At 35.6% G+C, this 17,089-nt stretch overlaps 1 protein-coding gene and 1 non-coding gene across 2 annotated transcripts; one reads left to right on the top strand and one right to left on the bottom strand.

The window, feature by feature from the left end:
• Positions 777–848, bottom strand: TRNAG-ACC. Its single transcript has one exon. It is a non-coding gene; the product is annotated as a tRNA-Gly (tRNA).
• On the top strand, positions 7,436–9,383 carry LOC102184516 (putative olfactory receptor 2B3). Its single transcript, XM_005701543.2, has 2 exons — positions 7,436–8,425; positions 9,288–9,383. The coding sequence occupies exons 1-2, from the start codon at positions 7,449–7,451 to the stop codon at positions 9,319–9,321; spliced, it is 1,011 nt and encodes a 336-aa protein (XP_005701600.2). The 5' UTR covers positions 7,436–7,448; the 3' UTR covers positions 9,322–9,383.

The following is a 17,089-nucleotide window of genomic DNA, read 5'->3' as shown; positions in this document are numbered from 1 at the left end:
AGAGAGAGAGAGAGAGAGAGAGAGAGAGGAGTCAAGACATGGGGACCAAAGTTCTGATGGAGCAAAGGTGTTTTAATCAACATGGTGTGGGCATATATACTGTAGTTATTTTCATCAAAGATAAAGGTTAAAATTCCAGACTTAGAAAACATAGGTGATCCATATTAAAGAGAGAGAGAGAGAGAGAGTTGTAAATAATCACTTTTACCATATAGTTCACAAGAAGAAAAAGGGTACTTATCACCCTATAGAAAAACTAATGAAGGAAATGCCTGGATCCCTCAGCCCCAGGAGAGGCTTGCCTCTCCTCTTAATTCCTGAATATTCAGGAATTAATAAGGAACAGAGGATTCCTGACAGATCAAAACAGCACACAGGAAGCCTCCTGTTGAGTGCTTCCTGACAACTCACCTAGAGCCAGATATCCCGGTATGCAAAGTCAAGTGGGCCTTAGGAAGCATCACTATGAACAAAGCTAGTGGAGAGGATGGAATTCCAGCTGTGTTATTTCAAATCCCAAAAGATGATGCTATGAAAGTGCTGCACTCAACACACCAGCAAATTCAGGAAACTCAGCAGTGGCCACAGGACTGGAAAATGTCAGTTTTCATTCCAATCCTAAAGAAAGGCAATGCTGAAGAATGTTCAAGTGAAAATGAAAGTGAAGTTGCTCAGTCGTGTCCAACTCTTTGTGACCCCCTGCCAGGCTTCTCCATCCATGGGATTCTCCAGGCAAGAATACTAGAGTGGGTTACCATTTCCTTCTCCAGGTGATCTTCCCAACCCAGGGATCGAACCTAGGTCTCCTGCATGGTAGGCAGACGCTTTAACCTCTGAGCCATCAGGGAAGCCACCAGGTAAGAATGTTCAAACTACCACACAATTGCACTCATCGCACACACTAGCAAAGTAATGTGCAAAATTCTCCAAGCTAGGTTTTAACAGCACGTAAACCGAGAACTTCCAGATATTCAAGCTGGATTTAGAAAAGGCAGAGGAACCAGAGATCCAATTGCCAACATCCATCAGATCATTAAAAAAAAAAAAAAAAAAAAGATAATTCCAGAAAAACATCTGCTTCTGTTTTATTGACTATGCCAAAGCCTTTGTGTGGATCACAACAAACTGGAAAATTCTTAAAGAGATGAGAATACCAGACCACCTGACCTGCCTCCTGAGAAATCTGTTTGCAGTTCAGGAAGCAACAGTTAGAACTGGACATGAAACAATGGACTGGTTCCAAATTGGGGAAGGAGTACATCAAGGCTGTATATTGTCACCCTGTTTGTTTAACTTATATGCAGAATGCATCATGCAAATTGCTGGGCTGGATGAAGCACAAGCCAGAATCAAGATATCAGGAGAAATATTAGTCATCTCAGATATGCAGATGACACCACCCTTATGGCAGAAAGCAAAGAGGAAGTGAATAGCCTCTTTATGAAAGTGAAAGAGGGGAGTGTGAAAGCTGGCTTAAAATTCAACATTCAAAAATCTAAGACCTTGGCATCCAGTCCCATCATTTCCTGGCAAATAGACGGTAAAACAATGGAAACAGTGAGAGACTTTATTTTCTTGGGCTCCAAAATCACTGCAGATGGTGACTGCAAGCCATGAAATTAAAAGACGCTTGCTCCTTGGAAGGAAAGCTATGACAAACCTAGACAGTATATTAAAAAGCAGACATTACTTTGCCAACAAAGGTCTATCTAGTCAGCTATGGTTTTTCCAGCAGTCATGTGTGGATGCAAGCATTGGACCATAAAGAAGGCTGAGCACCAAAGAATTGTTGCACTTTTACTGTGGTGTTGGAGAAGACTCTTGTGAGTCCCTTGGACTGCAAGTAACTCAAACCAGTCAATCATAAAAGAAATCAGTCCTGACTATTCATTGGAAGGAATGGTGCTGAAGCTGAAGCACCAGTACTTCAGCTACTTGATGCAAAGAACTGACTCATTAAAAATAAGCCCGTGATGCTGGCAAGAAATTGAAGGCAGAAGGAGCAGAGGACAACAGAGGATGAGAAGGTTGGATGGCATCATCGAATCGATGGACATGAGTTTGAGCAAGCTTTGGGAATTGGTGATGGACAGGGAAGCTTGGTGTGATGCAGTCCATGGGGTCACAAAGAGTTGGACACAACTGGGCAAGTGAACTGAACAATAAGGGCAGGTGCCAAGAAATGTAAAAATTTAGAAAATGATTATATTCTACACAGATGATTTTACAATTTATAAAAAATGCATTATACAAAAGAGAAACAAGTGAAAACAAATACATTAAACTACTAGCAAAAGGTGTTCTTTGAGATTATATCTATGCTGACACTCAGTTCAATTTCATCATACCAAATCTTAGGTGAGCACATATCAAGTAATAAATCAACTTATTTCCAAAAACTATTCCTGTTCCAATCCCATATGTTTCTACTACGGTTGACCCTTGAAAACGCAAAAGTTAGGAATGCTGATTCCACACTCAATCAAAACTCCATGACTTTTGACTTCCCAAACTTAACTATGACTAGCCTACTGTTGCCTTACTGTTAATATAAAGTTTATTAACACCTATTATATGTATTATATAGTGTATTCTTAAAATAAAGGAAGCTAGAGAAAAGAAAATGTTATTAAAAATACATAAGGATGAGAAAATACATTTACAGTATGTACTGTATTTATCGATACCATAAGTTTACATCCTCTGTTTACCAGATGAATCGTCTGTCTGTCAGTACCTACATTAATATTGTCTTATATGATACAAAACACTGTATATATGTATTATTAGAAATCAAAAAATAGAAAGATAATGTGAAATTTTCATATTTATTTTAAGGTATAATGACATATATTGATAACAAAAAATGAGCTAATTACTGATGTTTTATAAATAAATAACTGATATAATTGCTTCACAGTAGCCTGCCTTATACACTAAGTGAATCATTTAATAATGTTTATGGCCTGTGTTATATAGTCATATTCATAATACAGTATTGAGATTATATATTTTTATAAAACTACTTACCTGTGGTGATAGGCTGAAACATAGTTTCTCTAACTGTGAAAGAGAGAAAGAAGTATACTGTATAATAATGTAATTCTTTGAAAGCAAAGTTATAAGCAAAAAAAAACTAAAGTATTAATTTTACATTAAGTATCACTCATGCCTACGTGAGGATACACTATCCTCTTCCATACGTCTTACACATGATGCTTTATACATATATTTTTATATATTTATGGAAAATCTGTGTATCAGTGGACTTCACAGCTCTTGCCCATGTTGTTCAAGAGTCAGCTGTAATTCTGCCCCAAGGAATTCATTCTAAACTTAAATTCGTGTGTTAATTTTATATTGTAACTTTGTATGAAATAGTTTTTTAATGTGGAGCTCTCTAGCAGGTTTAAACTAAGCACATTCATCAAAAAACCAATGAACAATAGAAATACTATTATCCCATATACACCATCTGTGGTCTCAGTATTTGACCTTAAGACTATTTAAAAGAATGGATTAAAAGTTCATGTAGTCTTGTGCTTTCCTGATTAAACAATCCCAAACTTATTTTTCATGGTCTATGCTTCATGACTAGTATTTTCAACCTAGTTTTTAATATGTGTGAACCATCTATGTGCCAGTATTATGCTACCCTTATGGGAAATAGAGTTCACATGGTTTCACTCTGGACACAATGACCAATTAAACTTGAGGCACTCTGGAATCCCTAGGGCTAAAAGAGCACAGAGCATTGTATGAATGGTAAGCCTTCAGTTACAGCTAAACCTTCTCTCCATGACTCTGTCAGTGTTGCTGGTATTTATAAAATCAGCTTCTCATTGTATTAGAAGCTTGCTGAGAAGAGCCAGGGTCAGTCAAAAACACCTGGGTGACTGAAGATTACCTCATCATATGAACTTTTCTCATATGTTTTTGATTCAGTCAGTTATGTGCTAATTTCATTCTCAATCTGTGGGCAAAATGTAGCTGAATAAGAATTTCACAAGAGGCGAAATGTCAAAAAGTCACTGCATTTTTCATCCTGTTTTTGGACCAAACTTCCTTCAAAACATGCACAAAGAATGGTGTAGACATCTTTTCAACACTAGAAAAGAGAAAAGGTGAGTGATGTCTACTAAACAGAGTTATGTTATTATCATTGAGTGGGAAAGATCTCTCAAGATCATTTCATATACTTCCTTGCCTCTAGGTTGCTTCACATTCAATAAGCAGAGTTCGATTTGCTTCCTGGGAATCTTGAAATAAAGGTTAAATATTTCCAGTGGCTCCAAAAACACTTGTTATCATTTCACTCTTTTGCCCATTATATTGTCATACAAAAAAAAAGGAGTATTTAGGATTCTTTTAATTAGTAGAGGATATAGAAATAAGAGAAGAGTTATGATAACTGTGGGATGAAAATGTCCTTTACAAAGGGTAATTTCATTTTTCTGATACTGTAAAAAATGAACTAATGAATGAGCATCAATGACATCAGAGACATACAAAATGTGGGAAGGAGTATTGAATAAAAGATGTGAAAAAAGAAATATAAAAAGAAATAAAAGAAATAGAAAAAAGAAAAACCCCAGCTGTTGAGTAAAGTGTTTTTATTATGCCTTCAGGCAACTCAATGTCTCTTACTAACCATTGACTTGACTATCATTTACTGGGAAACAATGTTCTCAGTATTATGCTAGACACAAAGAAAAAATGACATGCACATATAATCATTTCATACTATATTATCATAAAATTATAATGTTTCAGCTCCACTAGTAGTAATTTGTCTGTTTTTTTTTCATATACATGGGAAGTGGAGATAATGATACATTATTACTATTAATACTTACTGATAATGATTAATGCTCTTGATACTATTAGTGATAACTAGTTCACATTCACAGCTCTATATTCCAGAGCTGTCCTAAATTCAGATGTGTAGGCCTTGCTGCATTAAACCTATACAATAACTCTCATTATCAATACAGAATCTGTGAATTTTGAACACAAGGATATTCATCAATTTGCCCAGAACCATACTCAGAAAGTAAAGAATCTGCCTGCAATGCTAAAGACCTGGGTTTAATCCCTGGGTTGGGAAGATCCTCTGGAGAAGGGAATAGCTACCCACTCCAGTATTCTTGCCTGGAGAATCCCATGAATAGAGCAGCCTGGAAGGCTACAGTCCACTGGGTCGCAAAGAGTTGGATTTGACTGTGCAACTAACACTTTCACTTATACAGATCAGATATAAAATGCTGGGAGATTCTAGCTACAGAGGCAATGTTCTGAAAAGCTAACTTTTAAGGCGATTTTTTAAAACATTATCTAGTGAGTAGACAGGAGCAGGAAATGGCAACCCACTCCAGTACTCTTGCTTGGAAAATCCCATGGATGGTGGAGCCTGGTAGGCTGCAGTCCATGGGGTCGCGAAGAGTTGGACACGACTGAGCGACTTCACTTTCACTTTTCATTTTCATGCATTGGGGAAGGAAATGGCAACACATTTCAGTGTTCTTGCCTGGAGAATCCCAGGGATGGGGGAGCCTGGTGGGCTGCCGTTTATGGGGTAGCACAGAGTCGGACACGACTGAAGTGACTTAGCAGCAGCAGCAGCAGCAGCAGCAGCAGAATTGAACAGACAAAGCAGCATTTCCCTGTTTTGATTTTTTTTAATTGATGAAAAATTGCACATCTTTTCTATTTTCACCTTTGCTTCATATTTGTTCTTGTCTAACCTGTCTATTTATATCCACTGCTCTTTTTTTATTGGAGTTTTGGCCTTTTCTCATTATTTTTATGTACTAATTACTTATATTTAGTATGTTAACCATATTTGCCATAAACTGCACATTTTCATTTTGACTATCCTTTATCAATGTATGAACTTTTTCATGTGAAAATTTAAATGTACACACAAATAAGTCAAGTCTTACATCCTTTTCTATTTTTCAACTGAGAGTATATTATTGGCATTTACTAGATAATGTGTATCTGTAGCTAAAAAGCCAAAATTAAAACTTCATGTAATGGAAAGAATTATAGATCTTAGCACCATCTCTATTCATTCTCATGTAGGCATCCCATGCTAAAGTTATAGTTTATATATCAGTGTTACTAACTTGGGGAAAAAAGTATTCCACTCTGGTATAAAATATGTCAATTCTTATTATTATAATATCTTCTTTTTTAAGTCAATCTAGCAGCACTATCTATTTTTATGCTTGTAAATTCAAATGGGGTAGGTCTAAGCAATGAAAATTTAAACATGCAAAGTAGACTAAAGGAATTTAGATGCCCTTGGGTCATATAACTAAATAACTGATAACTTTCACAGATTGAAGAAAATCAACTTTATTTGATTTTTGGCTCCTTGATTCCATTGTTTACGACTCTTGTGTTTTCCTTTGCTGCTTTCTCTATATTTAGGTGGAATTAAGGAATATATAAAAATGAATGGCCTTTAAATTCTGCTTTTGTGTCTTGGCCTTAAGATTACAGAGTGTGCAAATTATTTATTCTCATTGAGTCATAGTAGTAATAAAATGTAGATCATATCCATTTATTAGGGTTTTGGTGAGAATTAGAAAGAATTATTTCAGGCACTAAGCAATGCCTGTCACTGGTAGTAAATCAACAATTGGCTTATGCATTTTGCAGTTTTCATCAAGGTATTTGGAGATGCTGGGAGATGTCAACTGTGATCATCATTATAAACCACAAGTTAGTCATAATTTTTTACCATGAATCAAAGCATTTAATACTCATGATAGCTCTTTGTGGAAATGGATGTTCATATGTGTCATTTTAGAGAGACAGCTCAAAAATATCCCAAGAATATACTACTAAAACAAGCATAATTTCTTTAGATCAAGTTCAGATTTACACGATGCTCTTATAACCTCTATATTACTCAGCATTTTGAGCATGGATTAAAAACTACTGAATTAAAACAGCAATTATTCTTAAAATACTGAGAGTTGGGCATGACTCAGTGACTTCACTTTCACTTTTCACTTTCATGCATTGGAGAAGGAAATGGCAACCCACTCCAGTGTTCTTGCCCAGGGATGGCAGAGCCTGGTGGGCTGCCGTCTATGGGGTCGCACAGAGTCGGACACGACTGAAGTGACTTAGCAGCAGCAGCAGCGGCAGCAGCAGTATAAGAAAAGGGATAAGAATTGAAATGTATTGAGCACATGTAACTGTCCATGTTTCATGCATACAGTTCTTGGCATTTAAATGTGATGATTTGCTTCATAAAGTCAAACATAAATACTAAAACAGAAGACCTATTTTTTAACTATACAATACCCATATTATATTTTACAGGGTTCTATTTAATTGACTATATATTTGGTGTCGAATCATTCACTGTGATTATCCTAAATTCAGTTCTGTTACAATAAGAGTAGTCAATATTATTTATTGACCACTTTCCTATGTTATACTTTTTAGGAATGAAAAATAAATGCATCATCATGAATTGGGCAAATGAGAGTTCCCCGAAAGAATTTGTACTACTTGGCTTTTCAGACAAGCCCTGGCTACAAAAACCTCTTTTTATGTTACTATTAATATCATACACAACCACCGTCTTTGGCAATGTGTCCATCATGATGGTGTGCATTCTGGATCCCAAGCTTCATACTCCCATGTATTTCTTTCTTACTAATCTGTCCATCTTAGATCTCTGTTACACCACAAGCACAGTCCCTCATATGCTGACGAATATTTCTCACAACAAGAAAACTATCAGCTATGCTGGCTGTGTGGCCCAGCTCATCATCTTCCTGGCCCTGGGTGCGACTGAGTGTCTCCTCCTTGCTGTTATGTCCTTTGACAGGTACGTGGCGATTTGCAGACCCCTCCACTATGTTGTCATCATGAACCCTTGGTTCTGCTTGAGGATGATAGCCTTCTCCTGGTTCACTGGCTTCAGCAACTCAGTGCTGCAGTCCTCCTTGACCCTTAACATGCCACGGTGTGGTCGTCAAGAAGTGGACCACTTTTTCTGTGAGGTTCCTGCCCTTCTCAAGTTGTCCTGTGCTGACACAAAGCCTATTGTTGCTGAGCTTTTTTTCTTCAGCGTGTTAATTCTGCTAATTCCAGTGACATTGATCCTCATCTCCTATGGCTTCATAGCTCAAGCAGTATTGAGAATCAAATCGGCAGAAGGACGACGGAAAGCTTTTGGGACGTGTGGGTCTCACATGGTTGTAGTCTCTCTCTTTTTTGGAACAGGCATATACATGTATCTACAACCACCTTCTTCCACCTCTAAGGACTGGGGGAAAATCGTTTCTCTCTTCTATGGGATATTCACACCCATGTTGAACCCCCTCATCTATAGCCTTAGAAATAAAGATATGAAGGAGGCCTTTAAGAGGCTGATGCTGTTAACATTTTACTATAAAAAGTAAGAAGTGGCTCCAGTTTCACCCATCTCATCAGAACTGATTCAAATGAATTCTTTTTAACGGCTGAGTAATACTCCATTGTGTATATGTACCACAGCTTTCTTATCCATTCATCTGCTGATGGACATCTAGGTTGTTTCCATGTCCTGGCTACCAATTATACAGAGTGAAGTAAGCCAGAAAGAAAAACACCAATACAGTATACTAACACATATATATGGAATTTAGGAAGATGGCAATGACGACCCTGTATGCAAGACAGGAAAAAAGACACAGATGTGTATACCAGACTTTTGGACTCAGAGGGAGAGTGAGAGGGTGGGATGATTTGGGAGAATGGGAATTCTAACATGTATACTGTCATGTAAGAATTGAATCGCCAGTCCGTGTCTGACGTAGGGTGCAGCTTGCTTGGGGCTGGTGCATGGGGATGACCCAGAGAGATGTTGTGGGGAGGGAGGTGGGAGGGGGGTTCATGTTTGGGAACGCATGTAAGAATTAAAGATTTTAAAATTTAAAAAAAAATAAAAAATTTAAAAAAAAAGGTATTGAGTCCTTAAAATACAATTGTTTAAACATATTAGATGGAAAACAAAAGATAGTAAGCATCTTTCCATTTATGTTTCAAACTAAATTGGTTTCTAGAGTATTAATTAAATATAAAGTTACTAAAAAGTTCAAGAAAATGTGTAAGTATTTTGTAATAACCTAAATGAGGAAAGAAATCTGAAAAAGAACAGATGCATATATATGTGTGTGTGTAACTGAATCAGTCTGCCGTACACTTGAAACTAACACTACATTGTAAACCAACTATACTCCAATATAAAATAAAAATTTTTAAAAATTAAAAAAAAAAAGTAAGAAGTGTTCCATCATGATGAGAATCTTCTGAGTCTTTTTTTCTCTTAAAAATAGTAATAATGTTTGAACTAATTTTTCTATTTTTCAGACTCTTACAAGTTTACGGAATTAGGCCAACAGAAAATCTTACTAGCTTCAGGAAGCAATGCTGAGACCATAAGTTATATTTTTCTAAATTAAAAGCTCCTTTGCCTTCTATAAGGTTCCTCAATGAACTTTGTTTCTTGAGGCCAAGCCATGCTAATTCCCTCCTGTCAATGCCTGACTATTCAGAACACTTGGATGGTTTACCTTCCCACTTATACTATATGTTAGAGAACTATCTTGTCTATCTCCTTAGTTAGGGAGTTCCATATCTTTCTGACTAAATGACCAGCAATCCCAAGACAGAAGTTTTCCCACAGCACACAAGTCCTCATATGCACGCTTCAGAACTGTTCCAAGCATGTAGTCTGTCCCAAATCTAGTAACAGCTGACTTTAAACTAGCTAAGTGTGTGCATCTCATCCCAGAAACTGGAAATATCGGTTGAATTTTTGAAAAAAAATTTTTTTCACTGTGCTGGGTTTCTGTTGCTACACACAGGCTTTCTCTTGTTGGGGTGAGTGGGGCCTACACTGTGGTTGCAATGAGAGGAATTCTCTTGTTGTGGAGCACAAGTTCTAGGGCACGTGGGCTTCAGTAGTTGTGGCAAATGGGCTAAGTTGCTCTGTGGCATATGAGATCTTCCTGGGTCAAGGATCAAACCAGTGTCCCTTGCATTGCAAGGTGGGTTCTTAACCACTGGGCTATCAAGGAAGCCATCAGCTGAATTTTTTTTCTAATCCTCTTTTTAATTCATCCCTTTATTTCCAATGAATTGCATTTTTTTCCTCTCTTCTTTCATTCCCCAAATCCTTACTTGTCCCAAGCTCTGCAACCAAGCACACAGGAGCTCCCCTAAATTATGACGTTATTTATAAAAATGTTAATAGGAAATTTTTCTAACATTGATCTGGATTAATTCACTTTATTTGGATAGTCACTCAATAAGTATTTATTGATCACTAGGTAGCACTAGACCAGAGAGAAAACAATCAGAGTTCCTCTACTAAAAAATATTCTAGTTCGCAGAGGAAACGACTCTTAACCTCAGATACTTAAATGATTACTTGCAGTTAACAATGTAAGGGCATAGATGGGACAACATTTTAGGCAGCAGAGGAAAGGTTACAAAACACATACAAAAAGAGGCTGTAGATGATAACTGAAGAGTTGAAAAGTTTGGATTTTATCCAGTTATGAAAACAGAATACTTAGATCACAGAAGGTAGCAGAAGCACAAACTATCTAAAAATGTAAGTACAGAGTATGGTAGAATATATAATAAGCATGTGTTTACTAAATGTGACATTTCCAATAAATGGGAAAGGGAAAAAGTTTAAATATATGGAGTTTAAAATGTTTGTTTAGCACAAAAAGAAAGCAATAAGCATTTCAAGACACTGTAAATGAATGAATACAATTATATCTCAATATAAGTGCCATTTTTAAGATTTCCCAACCATTTTGTACCACTGCCATCTCTTTTTGAATATATGATTGACATTTCCAACTCAACACAATCAAAAGCTGAACACCTGCTCTCTCCACCACAAAGTCTTCTTCTAAAGCTCACTATTTTAGTAAGTTGATTCACTTGTTGTGAATCTGCAAATCAGAAACCATTAGCCATATCTTAAAGCATCTCTTGCATAATTTTCCGTATCAAAACTATTACCAAGACAAATCAGTCATTCCTATTTCGTACCTCCCACCCCTCCATTCTTTTCCATCTTCACACTCCTGGTTCCATACTCTTTTTCTGATGCCACTACTAAGTCGCTTCAGTCGTGCCCAACTCTGTGCGACCCCATAGACAGCAGCCCACCAGGCTTCCCCATCCCTGGGATTCTCCAGGCAAGAATACTGGAGTGGGTTGCCATTTCCTTCTCCGAAGGAAAGGCCTTCTGTCTTGCACTTAGCATTTTTCCTTAAAGCGCAGAATGTTTGAGCATTCTTATCCTTCCACACCTGGCATGCTGCAAACTATGGGGCCACAAAGAGTCGGACACAACTGAGCAACTGAACTACAACAAATCCTTCCACCTAATTACTAGTTGCTCAAGCCTCATCATTTATTAGAAAATCTTTTTGTGGTCTCCCTGATTTAGTCTAATACCCATAAATTTACTTGCTCACCATATACTTCTCATTTATGGCATTTATCCTTCTAAGTGATCATTTGATAAGTGCCTTTACTTACTACTAGACTGTAGCAAAGAGCAAAGTTTGGTTTTGTTCACCAAGACACTCACAAAACTTAATTTGGGGGGCAAAAATTAAAATATCTGTTATCAAAACTATGGATAATTTTAGCTAATAACCAAATTTTCATTTATTCCTTTAAAAGAATTTTCAGAAATATAAAACTCTCTGGGGTGAGGAAAATAGTCCTGTGAAATTCCATGGTGGGATATAAACTCAAATTCTCAAGGCTAAAGAAATTTAATTTCTCTGTAAAAATGAAAATCTAGTGACAGTCACATATAGTTATTAGTAATCATTTATCTTTTAAAAATTACATAAATGCATTACTCTATTTTAGTAAAAGCAAATAGTTTTATGGGTGAGAAATCATCTTTAAACATTTCTGGCATATTAGTTTATCCCTATAGGAATAAAGGTTATAGTTTCTCTTCACGTGCATTGTATCTTACTAATATACCTAGGTTCTTATTCATTAAGTGAAAGATTCTTTATATTCTATAGCACTTTATAGTTTTCAAGATTCACACACATTATTCCATAAAATCCCATAAAACCTTTTTTTTCCTACCCCTATATTGCCCTTTCCACTTTCCTCTCCAAACTGATAGCCACTAGCCTGTCCTTTGCATCTGTGAGTGTGCTTCTTTTTTGTTATAATCACTAGTTTTTGTGTTTTTTTAGGTCCCACACATAAGTGATATCATACAGTATTTGCCTTTCTCTATCTGACCTATTTCACATAGAATAATGCCCTCCAAGTCCATCCATACTGCTGGAGATGGCAAATTTTAATTCTTTTTGCTATATCTCCTCAAGCAAGGGAAACGAAGGCAACATTTTTAAGAGGGGGCTACATCAAACAAAAAAAATCCTTTCCACAACAAAGGAAACTATCAACAAAACAAAAAGACTACCTACTGAATGGGAGAAAATATTTGCAAATATATGTGACAAGAAGTTAATATTCAAAACATACAAAGAAAGCATAACTCAAAAAATCTGATCTAAAAATTGGGCAGAGAACCTAAATAGACATTTTCCAAAAAATTTCATACAGATGACTTACATTCAAAAGATGCTCAAAACCACTAGCCATCAGATAGAGGCAAATCAAAACCACAATGAGATATCTCCTCACACCTATCAGAATGGCTATTATCAGATGGACAACAAATAACAAATGTTGGCAAGGATGTGGAAAAAAAGGAACCCTTATGCACTGTTGGTGGGAATTGGTTTAGCACAGTGGAAAACATATGGAGGTTCCTCAAAATATTAAAAACAGAAAATTAAAAAAAAAAGATTCTAGAGCAAAACACTGTCTCAGAAAATAAATAGAACTACCATATGATCCAGAAATTCCACTCCTGGGTATTTATCCAAAGGAAAAAAACCACTAATTCAAAAAGATGTATGTAAAACTGATTCACTTTGCTGTACAGCAGAAGCTAACACAGCACTGGAAATCCAATAAAAGTTAATTTAAAAATTAAAACATAAAGAAGTACCTCCAAACCACTCCCCCCCTGAAAAAAAGATATATGCACCCTTATGTTCATTTGTAGATTAATTTACAATAGCCAAGACATGGAAGCAAAATACATGCCCATCAATAGATGAGTAGATAAATAAGTAATGGAATATATATACAATGGACTCTCACTTAGACAAAGAATGAAATCTTGCCATTTGTGACAACATAGATGGGCCTAGAGGGTATTATGAGAAGTGAAACAAGTCAGATAGAGAAAGACAGTGTGATTTCACTGAAGTGTAAAATCTAAAAATAGTACACATGTACAGACATGACTAAACAGAAACAGAGTCCTAGATACAGAGAACAAATAGGTAGCTGCCAGATGGGAGGGGGTTGGACGGAGGAAAAAGTGACTGAGGGAAACTAAGGCACAAATGTACAGTTACAAAATAAATGCATCGTGGGTATAAAATGTACAGTGTGAAGCCTATAGTCAATAGCTGTGTAATAGCTTCATATGATGATAGATGGTAACTAGATTTACTGTGGTGATCATTTTGAAACGTACAAAAATATGCTGTGCACCAGGAACTCACTCAGTGTTGTAGTTCAATTATACTTCAACAAACAAACTCACAGAAACAGATCAGATCTGTTGTTATTAGCGGCAGGGTATGGAGTGGGAGAGAACTGGATAAAAGTGATCAAAATGTACAAATTTCCAATTATAATATAAAAAGTTATCGGGATGCAATGCACAACAGGATTAATTAATATTGCTGTATGTTATATATGAAAGTTGTTGAGAGAGTAAATCCTCAGAGTTCTCAGCACAAGTATCTTTGTAAGATAATGAATGTACACTAAATTTACTGTGGTCATCATTTCATGATATATCATTATGCTGTACAACTTAAACTTATACAATGCTCTATGTTAATTATATCTCAATAAAACTGAAAAAAATTAAAACATAGATGTTAAAATCTGTGGGTTAAAATTTGATCAGGATCAAGATATTTATATAATTTCAGGCCTTTCCCTTCTAATTAGATTTTAATTTCTAAGGAAAAAATATCACAACTTGTCATAGGAGAGACCTGGAGGACATCACCTTAATCAAGTGACTGAACTTAACAGCATCACCTGTAAGACAAACCAGCCTCATGTACCTTTCTGTAATGATTGGCTCCTGCATGGGGAACAAAATAAAGCACATTTTGGAGATAATCAACAAGATTGAATATAAATTGTGGATTAGATAATAGTACAGTTATATTGCTATAAAATATCCCAGTTTTGATAACTGTAGTAGCTATGTAAGAAAATGTGCTATTCTGAGTAACTGTACACTGTACTTGGAAAGCTCCAAGACACTGATGAAAGAAATTGAAGGCAACACAAACAAATGGGAAATAAACTGTGCTTATGGAATGGAAGAATTATTATTGCTAAAATGACCCTGGGGAAGACATGGCCAGTGCTCACTTCAGGTCCAGCTGTCTCTCCAAACACCCTGGGCACACACAGACTGCACAGGGATGAACCCACACAAAGACACACCTCCAAAACTGAGATAGGTAACAGTTTCACATAATTTCACTGAGACAGAGAGAGTTTAACAAAATAAGATGACAAAAGAATATGTCTTGAATGAAATACCAAGAAAAAACAGCCCTTGAAAAAACTCTAATGAAACAGGTAAATAATTTACCTGATAAAAAGTTCAAAGCAATAGTAACAAGAATGTTAACTGAACTGAGTGAAAGATAGATCAACACAGTGTGAATTTTACCAAAGAACTGGAAAATACAATAAAGGACCAGTCAGAGCTAAAGAATACAGTGTGTGAAATGAAAACTTCAGGAGGAGAAATTAATAGCAGATTAAATAATATAGAAGAATGCATATGCCATCTGGAAAAATGCAAATCACCCAATTAGACAGAAAAAAAATTAAAGAAACAGAAAACCATTTTGTTTTAAATGAGAATAGTTTACAAGAACTCTGGGACAACATCCTTCACATTACCATTCACAATATAGGGATCTCAGAGAAAGGAGTCAAAATGTATTCGATGAAATTAGGGCTGAAACCTCCCTGAACCTGAAGAAGGAAACAGGTATTCAGATATAGGAAGCGCAGAGATTTCTATTGTAAGATTTCACTCACATGTGGAATCTAAAAAATAAACAAAACAAAAATAAACTTACAGGTACAAAAAACAAATTAGTGATTACCAGAAGGGAAGTGTACTGGGACATGAGTGAAATGGGTGAAGGCGGTCAACTGTAAGATGATGAATGGCAAGTAGACTTGTGATAGTGATTACTTTCTAGTGTATACAGATGCCGAAGGGAGAGGGAGAGGGTGGGATGATTTGGGAGAATGACACTCTAACATGTATACTATCATGTAAGAATTGAATCACCAGTCTATGTCTGATGCAGGATACAGCATGCTTGGAGCTGGTGCATGGGGATGACCCAGAGAGGTGTTATGGGGAGGGAGGTGGGAGGGGGGTTCATGTTTGGGAACGCATGTAAGAATTAAAGATTTTAAAATTAAAAAAAATAATAATAATAATAATGTTGTACATGTGAAAATTATATAATTGTTTAAAACCACCAATGAAAATCTTGTTTTGCCACATATCAGTTTGCCCTTTGTGAGTTATTTCACTAGTATTTCATTCATTCTGGAGCCAAGTTTACTGACATACTGCAAATAAGCATCAATCTATTACTTCTTTATTACAAATAATTTTTCATTCCAGCAAATTTTTGTCTGTAATTTTTTCAGTGTTATATTTGAAGCAACAGGGAAAGTGATTGATACATAGCAGGCACTCAACAAATATTTATTGCTTAAATAAATGAATGAAACACTGAAACATTAATTTATTCTTGACATATTTTTAATTGTTTAAACCAAATGTGAAACTTTAACATAACATTCGGTCAGGTTAAAAGTCTATATTATACCATGCTACTGTGGAAGAAATATTTGAAGACAAGACGCTTTTTGTTCCTTAAAAATAATATTAGAAGGCGACTGCCTCTTCTTTCTCTGTGTAGAAATAAAATTATTTGCAGGAATCTTGAGAAATAATATCCTGAGGAAAAAATAAAAGAAAATTGTATCTTGACCCCAAAAATAGTTGTCTTAAATTTTCTCTGTTATTCAAGGAGATTTTCCATGAATTTTTTTAGGTAGACTGCATTTTCTAGGATTCTTGGTCCTAAATTCATTTTCTTAAATTCATTCAACAAGGAAAATGCCAAAATTTATCATTTCATTTTACTATGGCAAGAGGAAAGAAAGTAGTATACCCACTGGGGAATTTCTATCATGCTTCTTGCCAAGAGATTTCCACTGAGGTTTATTACTTGTATACAGAAAATTTCCCACAGCTTTATATAAAGAGGAAGAACCTTTCCTGAGCAATTGTTTTAGAGTAAAATGGGTTTTCATATCTAAACATATTAAAGATGCTTCAAATCAATTATATTTATAATGTTAAGGACCTACAATAAGAAGTAAAGACCTACAATAAGAAGTAAACATACTGAAACAGAAAGAAAATTCAGTCCTTATCTCCAATTAATCCTGATGGAAAGTAAATATCAATGTCAATAAAGGGAAGTACTACCATTGAATATCAACATTAATTTAAAGTAAGTATTATTTATAAGTGATTCTGATCTGTTTTGCTTGATGATTTATATCATTTTGTACAAGATTTTGTGCAAAGCTGCATACTAAAAAAAATGTGTAAGTAAATTGGCACTTTTAGTATTAATAGTATTGAAATGCTCCTCTTTTGGAAAAATAAATCTAGAGATACTGTTTGTGTTAGCAGTCATTTTCATTAATTTAAATATATGTGTGTTGACATGAAATCTTAAAATCATTAACATCATGCTAAAGCCAAAGGATATGAGTAATTTTTGGAAATGAAAGGGAAGAAAATGCAAATCTTATGAGACTTCTTCTGGTGGAGATAAGTACAGTGTTAATATTTGGATACAAA

Source organism: Capra hircus, chromosome 23 (assembly GCF_001704415.2).
Source record: "Capra hircus breed San Clemente chromosome 23, ASM170441v1, whole genome shotgun sequence".
In the NCBI taxonomy this organism is placed as follows: domain Eukaryota; kingdom Metazoa; phylum Chordata; class Mammalia; order Artiodactyla; family Bovidae; genus Capra; species Capra hircus.
This window is presented reverse-complemented; position numbering and strand designations above follow the sequence as displayed.

Coding starts and splice junctions, on each gene's coding strand:
- LOC102184516 (XM_005701543.2), top strand. CDS start 7,449: ATGTTATACTTTTTAGGAATGAAAAATAAATGCATCATCATGAATTGG. Junction 8,426..9,287: donor TTAACATTTTACTATAAAAA/GTAAGAAGTGGC, acceptor AAAAAAAAAAAG/TAAGAAGTGTTCCATCATGA.